Source organism: Cololabis saira, chromosome 16 (assembly GCF_033807715.1).
Source record: "Cololabis saira isolate AMF1-May2022 chromosome 16, fColSai1.1, whole genome shotgun sequence".
NCBI classification, from domain to species: Eukaryota; Metazoa; Chordata; class Actinopteri; order Beloniformes; family Belonidae; genus Cololabis; species Cololabis saira.
This window is the reverse complement of record NC_084602.1, coordinates 37688306-37704891: the sequence shown is the minus strand read 5'-3', so window position 1 is coordinate 37704891 and position 16586 is coordinate 37688306. Positions and strand designations below refer to the sequence as shown.

General features: G+C 41.8%; 1 protein-coding gene across 1 annotated transcript in view; it reads left to right on the top strand.

The window, feature by feature from the left end:
• Nucleotides 1-13486: 13486 nt before the first annotated feature.
• LOC133462191 (afadin) overlaps nucleotides 13487-16586 on the top strand; it is a 29879-nt gene continuing 26779 nt past the window's right edge. Inside the window, exons 1-4 of the mRNA XM_061743332.1 lie at nucleotides 13487-13898; nucleotides 15086-15278; nucleotides 16254-16360; nucleotides 16456-16571. Of these exons, the coding sequence (XP_061599316.1) occupies nucleotides 13803-13898; nucleotides 15086-15278; nucleotides 16254-16360; nucleotides 16456-16571 (512 nt within the window). The 5' untranslated portion in view covers nucleotides 13487-13802. The remainder of the gene's footprint in view (nucleotides 13899-15085; nucleotides 15279-16253; nucleotides 16361-16455; nucleotides 16572-16586) is intronic.

Here is a 16586-nt window from a genome sequence, read left to right as displayed (position 1 = left end):
CGCAATGCATTCTGGGTAGTGACGTCCGACGGTGGCACCTGCTAGCCCCCGTCCACTGTTTTGACACCCAGAAACAGATGAAAACACAGCTAAACATTAAGGTGACGGCGCACCTACAAAAAAGTAAAAAAAAAAAAAAAAGTGCCGCACCATACAGCATGAACTATAAAAACACCATAAAACTCAGACAGACTAACCGACCACACGTTTCAACTAGCAGATTGGAGTCTGCGCCTCCCGTTTCGTCAAAGTCCCAGGCCAGTCCCCTCAGCCTCTGGTCTGTCATCAACGGTGGACCCAGCACCGAAGCCGGTTTTAGGGGGGGCAGGGGGGGGGCTATGCCCACCCAAACGTGTAGCCTGCACACCGGCGTCTCCATCCCGGCGAGAGCGGAGAGCTGATGGTGGTGCGCTGCAGGCTCTAGAGCCACGGCTACGCAGTCTACGCCGTAGCCTACGCCGTCTACGCCGTAGCCTAATGCACTGGTAACATGCGCACGACATTGATCATTTTTGCAGATCTCCCGTGCATCACAGAACTTTGATCGAGTTTGCCTGAACCGAGACGTCTTATGGGCTCCCTCGTCAGCCTCCACGGCCGGGAGAGTGCTGCTCATCTATGTTTTGGATACCTGTCCCAGTTAAACTAACGCGGCTTATCTTCCCAGAGCCACCGGACTACGTCATCGCCCCCAGAATGCATTGCGCAGGTAGGGTTGCCACCTTTCAGAAATAGAAATAAAGGACGCCCCAATTTCAGCAGCGCACGAGCCAAAAAAAAAAGCCCCAAAACTTCTAAACTGCATAAAAATGTGTTTATTTTATATGAAAAAACTTGTTCTTTAATAGCATTGAACTTGCATGACTGTACAGACAGCCAACCATATAGCAGCTGAAATAGCCGCCTATGCTCTGTATGTCCACATCAGCCAAGGTGTAGAATATTGCTACAGGTGAAGAATATGGTGTAAAAGTTAACTTATTTCAATAATTCAACTAGAATATGGTGTTAAAGTTAACTTATTTCAATAATTCAACTAGAATTTGGTGTAAAAGTTAATCTATTTCAATAATTCAACTAGAATTTGGTGTAAAAGTTAATCTATTTCAATAATTCAACTTAAAAGGTGAAACTAATATATTACCTGGTCTTATTACATGCAAAGCATGATATTTTGAACCTTTATTTGTTATAATTTTGATGATGGAATTGTTTATTGATTTCATAAAATATTCTCTAATTTATTTTTTATTTGGTGTTTTCAAACTGTGAGCCATAATCAGAGAGCAGCGTCTTGCTGCTGCAGGAAACTGCTGCACGGAGATGAGTGACGGACACTGGCTGATTTATGGTTCCACGTTGCACCAACGCAGAGTTTATGGGGTAGGATACGTGGGGACGCGAACGTACGGTGCGCGTCGCACGCATACCCATCGCCGTAGCCATGCCGTCGATTTAACGCGGAACCATAAATCAGGCTTAACGCGGGCGCATTTGTCAGTTTTCTTTTCGTCTTTTCAACTGAGCACGCAAACACAAACTGATGGTGCAATGCTTGCTTATGCACCATCGTAGAACCGGGCCTGGCATAATATATGTCCGTATTGGTTCAATACAGAACTTTTAATTCCAAATTCCCAACTCCTACCTGGAAGTGAAGCCCGAGTCCTCCCCGCAGCGCTGTCTGGCACATAGAAAGATCTGGCACAGACGCAGCAGGTCCTGTTGTCCCGCCACAAAGATTTTGCTGGCCTTAATGTTTCCTGTGTTTTATTTTGTTATTATTGATCAATTTAGTGTTGATGTGTGTGTGTGACAGACGTGTGTACGGGGCGTTAATGAAAATACGGGACAAATCGGGTCCCGTATTAGTTCAATACGGGACGCAACATTTTTTTCTCAAATAAAGGACAATTCCGTATTTTACAGGACGGGTGGCAACCCTATGCGCAGGTAAAACATGGCGCCTCCCGCAGGTCAAAATATGTGATAAACATTGTAGATTTTTAAAGCAATTCGATTATTTTATGTGTTTCTAACAACATATTTTAGTATAAGAGAACAATTGTGGCTAATTAGGGACTACAAGTCTTAATAACCAGGGTTCCTTTTAATGTTGTGGAACGGTGCAGTTCCATGGCCGACCAGAGGGTGGCGCGTCCGCTATGAGTAAACGGTCAGCCTGTGTTCCCTCTCTTTTCGGCAGAGTCATTGCCAAGAGCACACAGTTTACTGAGAACTCCCGGTAACGAATAAACACTCCTCACACCAGAAATTCACCATAATTCGCCTGGTACAGACTGTTAACAAATTATTTGTTCGCCAGGGTGTTACTTTGTGTGAGGATTCAGCTGGAATGGAGAGCCTCTGTTAGCAGGCCTTAGCTCCGGTAAGAAATGCTAATGCTAATCCGCCATCTTGGCTATCAGGACTCCTCGTGACTGTTACTCTTGATTCATGAATAAAAACCAATTGGAGCTGTGATACTGTCGCCAAGAGTACGAGAGACTACACAGATACAGATACATATCATTTTAGTGGGGATAAATGAGTGTAAAAAGATCGCTAATTACGTTAGCACCGAGCTAATCCCGCTAGCCGCAAGCTAATTGTGCACCGTCATGCTAAGGTTCACTTACACTATGCAGCGGTGATACTTTAGCAGAGCAGTAACAGTGTTTTACACCATTAAAGGTGTCTTGTATTTAATTGTTTGAGGTTAAAGTTATGTTACTGAAAGAGTATTGATTGATTACCTGTATTGTTAAGGTAATTAATGGTTTATGCTTAAGTGAATACATAAGGGCTGTTTGATCCTAACAGTTAAAAGAGGGCTGAATATTAAAGGGCCCATGTTTAATGAAAAATATGTTACAATTACAGTGCTGTTAAAAGAGAATAAATAGATTTAATGTGTTAAAAATACAAATAGTGAGTTTAAATATATTATATTTCATTTACATGTTGAAGTGAATGTTGTGATTTGGTGTGCATGATTTGCAGCTAATTTACACTGGGATATCTTGTGTGATGTGACGTAATTCTATTCATTTTGCAATGATTAGACAGTGTGTATCTTTCATGATTGATATAATAAGAGAGGAAATGTTAATGATAGTGATGATTTAAGGAGATCGATAGAGAGAAAATTATATTATAACATGCATTCTTCGCTGTTTGCATAGATTGTTTTTTTTACCCAGACCGAGTCGATCGGGATCTGAACTTAATGTTCAGTGGCGAGCCGGTTTGAATTGAGGATTGACTGTGGAGGAACCAGCAACGCGGTGTGGCCAGCCGCAGGATCCATCTGCAGAGCACAGCATCGTCGATTCCTTTTTCATTGACAGACAGATAAGACTAACACTCAAAATCTACCTGGGTAGTTCGAACACAGACATCAAAGAACACACACTCATACACAAGAAGACCTTTGCTTCTTTCCCTAAAGGAGCAGTACGCATTGGACATTGAACTCTTTATTTTGAAGGAACCTCTATTTTATTTTATTTATTTTTATGGGCCCATTTATTGTGCATTTGTGCACACTAGGAAGCCGGCTTAGGTAGGCAGGGTTTGTAAACTCATCTTTATTATTTTGTGAACAATACATTGAATTCAAACCATTCCGTTGTGTGTGTGTGTGTGGTAATTCTGCTGACACAGGTTTTCAGGCTCCTCAGCCGTTCCTAGACCTTACTTACCCCTTTTACACCAAGCTGGTTCCAGGGCTGGTGCTAGTGCTGGTGCTAGAGCCGGTTCGCAGTTGGTTCTAAGTAAGAACCGTTTGCTTTTACACAGAACTGGTGCTGGCCAGAGAGCTACGTCATCACGTCACCACTCCCCCTCGTTTTCATCCCCACCCTGAGTTTTATAATAGATCCATGACCCTGATCAGTAAGCTGAGAGCCAAAAGCTGTTTTAATTTCAGCTGTAGCACTGTTAATATGGCACTTTATTAAGTTTTAATATTTTTTCAGGTAAAGTAACCTTTAAGATCCCCAACCTGGGCTCAGTTTATCCAAATAACGCCTGTTAAGAAATTTGCTCTGAAAATTTCGGAATTTCTGCTTGACTGCCGGCTCCGGAGCTGATTTATGGTTCCGCCTTAATCGACGCAGAGCCTACGGCGTAGGGTACGGCGTACGGCGCCCGGCACCGCGTAACCTACGCCGTAGGCTCTGCGCAGCCCCGGGGCACAGCAGCTCCTCTCCTTTCCTCTCCTCTCCTCGGGAGCGCCTCCGTAACATACGCCGTCGTAGGCTCTGCGTTGGTGTAACGCGGACCAGAACTGCGGGCTGGGAGGCGTCCTCGCGGGCCGGGAATTTTTATTAAATAAATGGATCGATTTTTATTTAATAAAAATTCCTGGCCCGCGGGGACGGGCTGGGAGCGGGCTCGGACGAGGCTGCCGCTGCATCGGCGGCACGGAGCCCGCCGACGTTACTGTTGATGGATTGTACCGTAGACCACTGCTGCTTCTGTTTTACATCCATTATTAAATAAATGGATGTAATAATAAAAGAGTCTGCTAACTTAACCGCCGTCTTAAACGCTCCGTTGTTTAAAAACGGCGCGCTTCCGTGTTTATTCTGCTTTGGTTGTTCAGTAACACCGCCCCCAGCCCCCGACGTAAAGCAGTTCTTTGAGCTGGACCAGCAGCTCAAAGGGGCTGGCGTAGCACCCGTTTTGAGAGCCAGGAGCCGGCGCTTAGGCTGTGTAAAACCAAAGAACTGGTGCTAAGTCTGGCTCTAGCCCAGAACCAGCCCTGGAACCAGCTTGGTGTAAAAGGGGTAACTGATACTGGTTCAATAAATATCATCTATATACTTACCTTTGGTAACCATTACAAAAACATCCAACTAGACACAATGGCAATCTTCATTTACCCTTCTGTCGAACCTCTGGTCATCAATTTAAAGCGGTTAGCTTCCTCAGTTCCACCTCAACCAGCTCCAGGTGACGCTGCTGGGTCACTGGTGAAGCTCCGCTGGGGGCCGGAACCCCCACAACCCCCTAAATCCCCCCCCAACCCTAGTTAGGGCCAATCCCAATACACCCCCTACTTTCTACCACTACCCCTAAAAAAAGAAGCCACAGATTTTAGAGCACTTGAAATCTTCCCAGGGCCCTGTCCCAATAATCCCACTACTTTTCAGCACCACCCCTAAATTTTGCTTGCTACGTCACTGCGTGGTTTACGTTCGGGTACGTAAGCAACTGCGTAGTTACGTTTGCACATACGTCACACCATATCAGGAAGCCCAGGGATAAAAGCGGTTTTAATTTCCGCTGTAGCGCTGTTAATATGCCACTTTATTAAGTTTTAATATTTTTTCAAGCGTAAAAGTAACCGTAAAAGTAACCGTTGTTTCGTAGATGTTTCAAGTACAGTCAGAACCATGGACAATACAGAAAGTCTGGCATTAAGAAAATAAACAAATACACTACAAGACATAAAATGGATGAAGTGCGTAGGATATTGAATAAGTAAGATCAATCAATCAACCAATCAAACTTTATTTATAAAGCACTTTTCATACATGTATGTAGCACAAAGTGCATCACATGTTTAAAAAATTTACAAATTAAAAAGTTAAAACCCTCACACAACAGACACATCATTATAATTAAAATGTAGAGTTAAATTAAAAAAAAACAACAAAAAAACATAAATATGATAATAAAGTAAATTAAATCAAATTAAACATAAATAAGGAGACTTCCGGTCGGAACACCATCAGGATGGCCGCATAGTGTGAGGGCTCCCGGTTGAACCAGAGAAATTAGAGAAATATCCCCATGCAAACCAACTAAATCATCCCTTAAAACGTGTACAAAAGGGAGGGGGAATATTATATCCCCACTTGGAGCAGTAAACGTCGTCTGAAGGCAGGTGAGGGAGAAAGACGAAACGCAGCAGCAATTAGCTAACGGATTCAAGCTAACCAACAACGTGGTCGGGCGGAGAAATGGCTGACTTGGAATCAATTCTGCAAGAAATAAGAGGGTTTCGCCAAGAAAACAAAGAACAATTGGAGACAATAAGAGAAGAAATTGTAAAGGTGAATACCAGGTTGGATGAGGTGGAAAGCCGAATTGAGAAAGCAGAAGAAAGGATCCAGAACACAGAAGAAGTTGTCACAGCTATGCTGACGCTGCATACCAAACTGGAGGACAAGTTGCTGGATTTGGAAAGTCGCTCCAGACGTGAGAACATAAGGATCTATGGGGTCCCGGAGGGATCCGAGAAGGATTCGGCCACGATGGCCGTGTTTGTGGATAAACTACTCCGTGAAGGTCTCGAACTACCTGCCGACACCGACCTGCAGATCGAGAGGGCGCACCGGTCCCTGGGACCGCAGCCTCCGGCGGGCGCGCCGCCCCGCTCCATAGTGATAAAGTTTCTAAGCTTTAAAACAAAGGACTCAGTACTCCGCAAGGCTTGGCAGAGGAAGGGGTTTGACTGGCAAGAAAGTCATATAAACTTGGATCACGATTATCCACCTTTAATACTCAAGAGACGAAGGGATTACACAGAGATCCGCAGAGTGTTGAAAGAAAAAAAGGTTCAATTCCAGACCCTCTTCCCGGCCAGGCTGCGCGTGAGACACGACGATGGAACCAGAACCTACGAGACGGTGGAAGAAGCTGCAAAGGATCTAGTGAGGAGAGGATACTCCGTGACAGCCACCACAACCCCGGAAACGCTGATGGAGCGGGTGCAGAGTCTGACCTGGAGCAGAGCGGAGCGGAGATCAAAGAAAGGCGCAGCGGAGCAGGAGCAGAGTTACAAGGAGAAGCTGCGGGCCTTCAGGAGGACAGCTCCGTCCTCCTCCGGGACCTAAGGATTAACCCACGGCCTGAAGATGACGGATTAACGTTGGTGAGATCTCTTGGAATATATTGCGACTGTACCAAGTGGTGGATTTTCACCATTGAATAGACTGGTTCTCACGGGGCCAACCTATTTTTTTTTTTTCTTTTTTTTTCTCTCCGACGTGCGACGGATGCGGACAAGGGCCTCTTCCTCCGGACTGAGGAGGGAGACTTTCCCTTCGGAGCCTCCTCGGGAGGCCCAACAGGGTCAGGTTAACAGACCCCTACATAGGGAGTCACATGGACAAGTTCAGTTCAGTTTGTTGTTTTTTAATATGTTAATTGTTCATCCCCTGCCGGTTCTCGCAGGGAGAGGGAAGCGCACCAGGTTTATGGGAGGGAGGGAAGGAGGGGGAAATTACATAGATGCAAAATAGGTCTTTAAAAATAACATCATTTAATATAAATGGAGTACTCAATCCAGTCAAAAGGGGAAAGATCTTATCGAAACTGAAGAAAGATAAAATCCAAGTAGCTCTCTTGCAGGAGACGCACCTCGACGACTCCGAACATGCTAAATTGAATAAATCAGGATTTAAACATGTTTACTTTTCTTCTCATGGGTCGGGGAGGCGGAGAGGGGTGGCGACTCTGATATCCAATACTGTAAATTATGAACACATATCAGAGCATAAGGATAAAGAGGGTAGATTTGTCATGGTTACAGGGAGAATAGATGGTGTTTTGATAAGTCTTTTTAATGTGTATGTGCCACCGGGAAGCGACTGGTCATTTTATAAGCATGTGGTGGATTTGATGACAACAAAAAGTCAAGGAATCTTAATATGTGGGGGAGACTTTAACATCCGATTGAATCCAAAAATAGACTCATCAAACGGGAAATCTGACGCAAAAAATATTAGCAAAAGATTCAATATTTGGATGCGTGAAGTGGGGATTGTGGACGTGTGGAGAGAGATAAATCCGACGAGCCGTGACTACTCGCACTACTCATACGCACACAATGTTTACTCACGCATCGACTACCTGTTTATGCTTAAAGGAGATCTTTTTAGGGTGGACAATTGTGAAATAGGACCCACTACTATCTCAGATCATGGCCCTGTTACTATGAGAATACATTTGAATAATACTAAAAGATCCACTCTCTGGAGACTGAACTCAAACATTTTGAATAAACCGTGTATTAAAGATAAACTAAAAACCGAAATTAATCTGTATTTGGAAAATAATGATAATGGAGAAGTGACCCCGCCCATTCTCTGGGATGCATTAAAAGCGGTGCTGAGGGGCAAAATAATAGCCATCTCCTCATACGAGAAGAGAATTAGAGAACAAAAACTCAAAACATTAGAAGAAGACTTGAAGAGACTACAGAAAGAACATGCAAAATCTCTCAAAGACGATGACAAAAGTGAGATAAATAAGTTGAAAAAAGAAATCGATGAAATAAATACGCAGGAAATTCAAAAAAAGCTTCTTTTTACGAAACAACGATACTATGAGACGGGTGGGAAATCACTGAAACTTTTATCATATAGGTTAAGAAAACAGCAGGCGGACAGAACTATACATAAACTAAGAAACTCAGAAACGAATGAAATAGAAACAAATCCAGAGAGAATACAACAATGTTTCCAAATCTATTATAAATCATTATATTCACAACCGCAGAAGGGCAATGACAGTCAGATCGATGCCTTACTGACCCAGATAAAGCTTCCAAAGATCACAGATGAACAAAATGAAAAATTAATATCAAAAATAACAAAAGAAGAAATCCAGTCGGCAATTAGTAGAATGAAAGGGGGGAAGTCTCCGGGGACAGATGGCTTTCCCACGGAATGGTATAAAACAATGCAGGATCAATTAATTCCAATATTATTACAAACATTCAATTGGGTGTTGGAAAATAAAAATGCCCCTCCGTCGTGGAGGGAGGCAATGATCTCGGTCATACCTAAGGAAGGGAAAGACAAATTAGATTGTGGGAATTACCGTCCTGTAAGTCTCCTAAACAACGACTATAAATTATTCACCTCCATACTGTCTAAGCGAATAGAATTGATATTACCAGAATTGATACATAATGACCAAACCGGCTTTGTCAGACAAAGACAGACACAAGATAACATCAGGAAGACACTGCATGTTATGAGACAAATCGCACAACAAGGACAGGAGACAATGTTATTGAGTTTGGACGCTCAAAAGGCTTTTGACTCAGTCATTTGGTCATTTCTCTATAAGGTACTTGCAAAATTTGGCTTCCATACAACTATAATTGACACTCTTGCAGAACTTTATAACAAACCAACAGCTAGAATTAAACTTAATGGAAACCTAACCAGTACATTCATTCTGGAGAGAGGAACAAGACAAGGGTGTTGTATGTCGCCGCTCCTCTTCGCCTTATTTATAGAACCCATGAGTCAATTAATTAGGCAGAGGGCTGATATAAAGGGAGTAACAATGACATCTGGAGAGCAAAAACTGGCCCTATTTGCTGATGATTTGTTAATAAGTATAACACAGCCCACTCAGACGCTCCCAAAACTGATGAAATTGCTAGAGGAATATGGTTTGGTTTCGGGTTATAAAATTAACATCAAAAAGACCCAAGTATTGACGTTTAACTATGATCCCCCAGCCTCAATTAAAACCAAATATAATTGGAAATGGGACACTGAGTCCATTAAATACTTGGGTGTTTTGTTACCTAGAGATTTAACAAGATTATATAGCATCAACTACGACATACTTAATTCAAAAATTAAAACAGATTTACAAAGATGGAATGTTATTCCCTTTTTAAGTTTAAGCTCCCGGATAGAATCAATCAGGATGAACATTCTACCAAGGATGTTGTACCTTTTTCAGTGTCTGCCAGTTAAAATACCAGCTAAGCAGTTTCTAGAATGGGACAGACTAATAGCGAGATATCTGTGGCAAGGAAAAAGGGCCAGAATCAAATTTAAAACGCTGCAATTAAGAAAAGAAAAGGGGGGAATGGGTCTTCCCTGCTTGCAGGATTACTATCATGCAGCCCAACTTAGACCTTTAATCTGTCTTTGCTCACCAACATACACTGCAGCCTGGAAGGAAATAGAAGGAACGATGATAAGGGGAATCCCAATAACAGCTTTACTAAGTGACTACAAACTCCAAAGAGAGCTGGACATTCCAGAAGACTCTTTGACAAGCACCATCCTCATGTCCTGGAAGGAAATAGTTCAAATTTCCAGATCACAAAACACATCTAAAATAATGAGGTGGTGTGCCTATGATACAGACTTTGCGCCAAATAAAACTGACAGTAGATTTAAAACATGGATTACAAAAGACCTAACTACCTATTATTCATTTGTCCATAAGGGGGCATTTCAAAGTTTTGAAACCCTTCGAAAGGATCATGGTCTGGGAAGAGAGGATTTCTTTAGATACCTACAAGTGAGACACTACTTTGACAAAAACATTAAAGAGGGGTTAGGAATCGATGAATCAGGGTTCATGGGGGTCTTTTTATCATTAATTAAGTCTGAATCAAGTAATAAAATTATCTCCAAATTATATAAGACCATACAACTTTCCAAACAAGATGATACAGATTATATAAAAAGCAAATGGGAAAAGGAAATAGGGGTAATAATCACACAGGAAAGCTGGGAAAGAATATGCCAACTACAATGGGTCTCAACTGGGTCAAATACTTGGAGGGAGTTCTGTTGGAAAAGTATTACAAGATTTTTTATCACACCTATTCAAAAAAGATATCAGGGCAGCGGGGATGCCTGTTGGAGACTATGTGGGTCTCAGGGAGCTAACCACTTCCATATTTTTTGGGACTGCCAAGTTATAAGACCTTTTTGGAAGGAGATACAGATGCATGTGGAAAATATTTTTAATGTAACCATGCCTTTGAATTGTGAAACTTTATTTTTGGGAGACATAAGGTTCGAAACGTGGAATGGAAAAGACAAAAAACTGCTGACTATACTGTTGGCAGCCAGTAAGAAATGTCTTACAAGGAAATGGTTGAAAGTAGAACCCCCCACTATCGACGACTGGATTGGGATCATCTACGAGATCTATGTGATGGAGAAGATCTCTTCCTCCCTCAAGGTTGAGAAAGAAAACTTTTATAGGATCTGGTCCAAATGGACTGAGTATGTGAAACCAATCACATCCGATTTCATGTGAACTATTTTTTTATGTGATGTAATGACTGTAAACATGGGTGCGCTCCCTGGTTTTTATTTTTTATTTTCTTTATTTTTATTTTTATTTTTTATTTTTTATTTTTATTTTTCCGTTAGTGTTTTCAATTACTGTTCATAAAAAATGTCGGGACAGTAGTAGGGACAGAATCATTTAAGTTTAAAGATTGAATGCATACATGTGTAAGTTGGAATACTGCTGTTCTAAATAAAAAGAGAATTTCAAAAAAAAAAAAAAAACATAAATAAGGAAGACAAAAGCAAGACATATTACATCTCTCCAAATGCTTTCCTCAATTATGTTTGTGGTTTGTATAAATTTTTTTTGCAAATGATTCATTCAATTTTTCCGATATTGCGACCTCATTCTGTAAGTGAGCAGCTCAGTGCCGCGTTTTCACGGCCGTGACCGTCGGTGGTCGGTGATCCACGTGTGATGGTGTGAGAAGGTCAGGGTCGTCTTTTTTTTATCCACTCCATTTTCTTGAAACCTTCCGTGAAGATCCCAAACAGAACCAGACCGAACAGAAACCGAACTGCTCCTCCAGTCCAACATTTATGTTTTCAAGGGAAATTCCCCTCCATATATCTCCACATTTGCACTGTGATTTAAAAATAAAAGTTATTTTGTATGTTATTACTTCAAACTTCATTATATTGTCGACTGTTTTCCACCATCAGACGTGCTCCACTTCACACCAACCGCTGGAACGTTTAACTGGATCGTCATCCCAGAGACCGTGAACTTCTGCATTCTCCGACGTCCAGACAACAATACCATCAGTTGTTCTGTTTTTACTCTTTATTGTAAAGGAGGGTAGTTGTTGTTTTGTTCCGGCGAAGCTTCACGACAAAAGCTGCCCCACATTTGTAGTTCTGGGTCAGAAACCTGCGCCGTGGAAAAGGGCGTTGAAACTCTGTGAAGTGTCAGCTGGACGCTCGTTAGCGTCACGTAAAAGCTCTTTAGTGGTTCGTTAAATACGTGATTAACCGTCTGACTGCAGCTTCGCTGCTCGTGGGGAAAATCAAAGTTAATATTTACTGGTGGACGTTAAAGGTTCTGGACGACGAGGCTCCGCTGACCTGGTAAATGAGGCCAGAGGGTCGCGGGGGTTCCCGGGGGATTTTCGGGGTGGGGTTCTCGGGGTGGGGGATTAATTATATTCAGTTCTCACAGACGAGAGAGGATTTCAGAACCGGTGAGGAGCAGCGTGAAGCAGGAGAGTCCCAACATTCCAGGTTTCATCACACCTCTTTCCTTCTTTTCTGTAAGAACTTGGTTGGTGAGGAGGAACTCAAGAGGTTTTCAACAAGTAGGACTTCGGAAGTTTTCACCAAAGTAGGAACTCGGAAGTCGTTGGCGAGCAGGAACTTGGAGTTCATTGGCGAAGGAGGAATTCTGAGGTTTTCAACAAGTAGGAACTCAGAGGTTTTCAACAAGTAACTCGGAAGTCATCGGCGAGCAGGAACTCGGAGGTTTTCACCAAGTAGGAACTTGCAAGTTTTCAACAAGTAGGAACTCGGAGGTTCGTCAGCAAGTAGGAACTCAGAGATTTTCACCAAGTAGGAACTCGGAAGTTTTCACCTACTGTAGTAGGAACTTGGAGGTTTTCAACAAGTAAGAACTCGGAAGTTTTCACCAAGTAGGAACTCGGAGGTTTTCACCAAGTAGGAACTTGGAAGTTTTCACCAAGTAGGAACTCGGAGGTTTTCACCAAGTAGGAACTTGGAGGTTTTCACCGAGTAGGAACTCGGAGGTTTTCACCAAGTAGGAACTCGGAAGTTTTCACCTACTGTAGTAGGAACTTGGAGGTTTTCACCAAGTAGGAACTCGGAGGTTTTCAACAAGTAGGAACTCTGAGGTTTTCACCAAGTAGGAACTCTGAGGTTTTCACCAAGTAGGAACTCTGAAGTTTTCACCAAGTAGGAACTCGGAGGTTTTCACCAAGTAGGAACTCTGAGGTTTTCACCAAGTAGGAACTCTGAAGTTTTCACCAAGTAGGAACTCGGAGGTTTTCACCAAGTAGGAACTCTGAAGTTTTCACCAAGTAGGAACTCGGAGGTTTTCACCAAGTAGGAACTTGGAAGTTTTCACCAAGTAGGAACTTGCAAGTTTTCACCAAGTAGGAACTTGCAAGTTTTCACCAAGTAGGAACTTGGAAGTTTTCACCAAGTAGGAACTCTGAAGTTTTCACCAAGTAGGAACTTGCAAGTTTTCACCAAGTAGGAACTTGGAAGTTTTCACCAAGTAGGAACTCTGAAGTTTTCACCAAGTAGGAACTCTGAAGTTTTCACCAAGTAGGAACTCTGAAGTTTTCACCAAGTAGGAACTCTGAAGTTTTCACCAAGTAGGAACTCGGGGGTTTTCACCAAGTAGGAACTTGGAAGTTTTCACCAAGTAGGAACTTGCAAGTTTTCACCAAGTAGGAACTCTGAAGTTTTCACCAAGTAGGAACTCGGAGGTTTTCACCAAGTAGGAACTTGGAAGTTTTCACCAAGTAGGAACTTGCAAGTTTTCACCAAGTAGGAACTTGGAAGTTTTCACCAAGTAGGAACTCGGAGGTTTTCACCAAGTAGGAACTCGGAGGTTTTCACCAAGTAGGAACTTGGAAGTTTTCACCGAGTAGGAACTCGGAGGTTTTCACCAAGTAGGAACTTGCAAGTTTTCAACAAGTAGGAACTCGGAAGTTTTCACCAAGCAGGAACTCGGAAGTTTTCACCAAGCAGGAACTCTGTCGGGGGAAGATGCCGGAGACGGACGGACGAGAGAAATTGTCCAAAGTCATCAGTCAGTGGAACAACGAGAGACTGGACCTGTTTGAAATCAGCCGACCGGACGAGGTGAGTCTGCAGCGTCTGACGGGGAGAACGGGAAGTTCTCCGGATCAAACTTTAGTTCTGTCAGAGTTTTACATTTAAAGGTTTATAACCTGTGAGATAAAACAAATCTTCATTTAATACTGGTTTAATGTTCTTCAGATAAATTAATTTCCCCTGTGGGATAAATATTTTTGAATTTGAACTCTGATAAAAGTGTGTATTTTTTGAAACACGAAACATGGAATTCAACTTTACATTCTTCTTGTAGATTAAACTGTGAGTTTTATTGTAGAAATGCAGCAGGAACTTGATCAACGAATTAAACGATAAACTATACCGACGACTGTTGAGACTTTTCTTCGTTCTTATCATATATGAACAGATCTTTAGATGCTCATATATATTTATTTATTTACTTATCGCTCTCAGGGGACCCCTACAGTTTGTGTAGAACTTAAGTTCCACCCTTAAACGCAAAAGAGCCAATGACTGCTGAGTATCAGTTCCACAGGGACCAGAACTTAGACTTCTGTAATTTTCAGCTCTATAAAAAACAAACAAAAACAACATTGGACTCTTTTCTTTTTTAAAGAATTTATACCCAAAAAATACAGAATCATTTTGAAAGTGAAGTTTTAAAAGGTAAAAAAGGTGTAGGTGGTAATGGATTGTGCTGGGATCTCTGCACTGCCTGAATGTCAATTTACAACGTTAAGATGTAACATTAAAATAATATTAGATTACTTTATATGTAGATATGTTTGTTTGTTTTACTTTTATTTTTTATAAATAAAAATATATGATATATATAATTTATTCACAAGACTCAGAAAACCAGATGGATATAAAGTTGAATTATAGAATATTAGATGTTATACGTGTGCACGTACACAGGTGTTGGGTATAGATTTACTTTCTAGATATATTTATTTTGTGTACATTCAGGTAAAATAAATTATTTTTTTTATATACATTTATTTACAAGGGATTCTTTATGTTCAACATGTGTATCTATTTGTATATAAACGCATAGATTCATACCAGAGAAAATGTTTATATACGTTTTAAAATATCTGTAATTAATCAATAAATGAATGAAATGAAAGTGAAAATGTACTTTTTTTTCTTTAAATTATAGATTTCCTGTTGAGGCGTTGATGACATCATTGTTTTAATCACCTTAATCAGTAAAATGTGTTTCCCACCAGAACCTGGAGTTCCACGGCGTGATCCGCTTCTGCCTGGAGGATCGTTACCACGGCAACGTGGCCACCAAGTGTTTGCGCGTGAGCAGCGGCGCTCCGACCCGAGAGGTCATCGAGGTTCTCTGGGAGAAGTTCAGGCCCGACATGAAGATGCTGACGACGAGTTACTCGCTCTACGAGGTCCACGCCAGCAAAGGTGATTCAGGCTAGCGGCGCCGTGGCCCTCTAAGCCCTGCCCACCCGACCAAATATAAGATTTGTTTATGTGGTAATGTTTATATGTTAGTCCCCTAATACTGAAACCATACTGGACCCGTGACATCTGCACATTTTAAACCCAAACCCAGTCTGAACCCAGCTAGCCCACTTTTAATCCAGATTAGACCTACGTGGACTTCCTGGTTGGTGTCTTTCTAAACTTGACCAGGTGTTTTTTTAATTTTTAAATCCCTCCAATTGAAAGTGAAAGTGAAAGTACTGAGTCTCTGAGGTACATTTGGGTTCTTGTGAAAGGAAGTTCTGATGTTACAGACCACTATTAATCAAGAGCCCTGAGTTTATTTATTGATTTTAAACCTTTATTTTCTACCTTTACTTTTACACATCATTTGGTCAAATTAACCGTCTAGTTCTTAGGAATCAAAAGGCACTTAATGGTGAAGTTTCAGCATTAAAGCCACTGTATGTAGTAATTGTATTACTACATAGAGTGGCTTTAATCAATGTTTTTTAGGGAAATTTAGATTTAGGGAAACATGGTTCTCTTTTCTGCCATCTAACACTCAAATCCCCTTTTTTGTGGATGACTGATGACCCCCCCCAACCCCATTATGTTTCCTGTAATGTGGAATATTTTGTGTTACTTGAAATGTTTAGTGTGTTTTCCGGTTTGTTGTAATAGTCAGTCAGATGTTTTTCAAAATGTTATTGCATCCAATATTTTTTCTTCGTGAAGCAATGGCCTGAACGTCCTGTGAGGATTAAAGGTAAGGGATTTATGGATGAGGTCATGAGCAGTGTTTGTTATGGTACGAAGGACATAATAATGCGATGGACCACTAGCACATATTGAACAAGTATTATGGATTAGAAATATTACATACCCTACCTTTAAACAGTAAGGTGTTTCATTTGAGCTGATTTCTGAATGTTTTCATGTACGTGTGATCAGAGCGTAAGCTGGGTCCGGACGAGAGGCCTCTGCTCGTGCAGCTGAGCTGGACGTCTGGCAACAGAGACGGACGCTTTGTGCTGAAGAGAGACGAGGACGGTTTGGAGGTAAAGCTCAGACGCCGTAGATTCAACAACAACCAACGCGTGAATCATGTTTGATCATCCGGAGTCACCGTCTCTGCTCCGATTATGTCTGAAAGATGAAGGAGAGCTGCCAGGAACGAGAGAAAGTGGGCGTCATCCAAAGCTTCAAGAGGACGCTATCGCGCAAAGGAAAGAAGAAGGAGAAGAACAACAACGCCGAGGACGAGAGCGGGTAACATCAGAGACG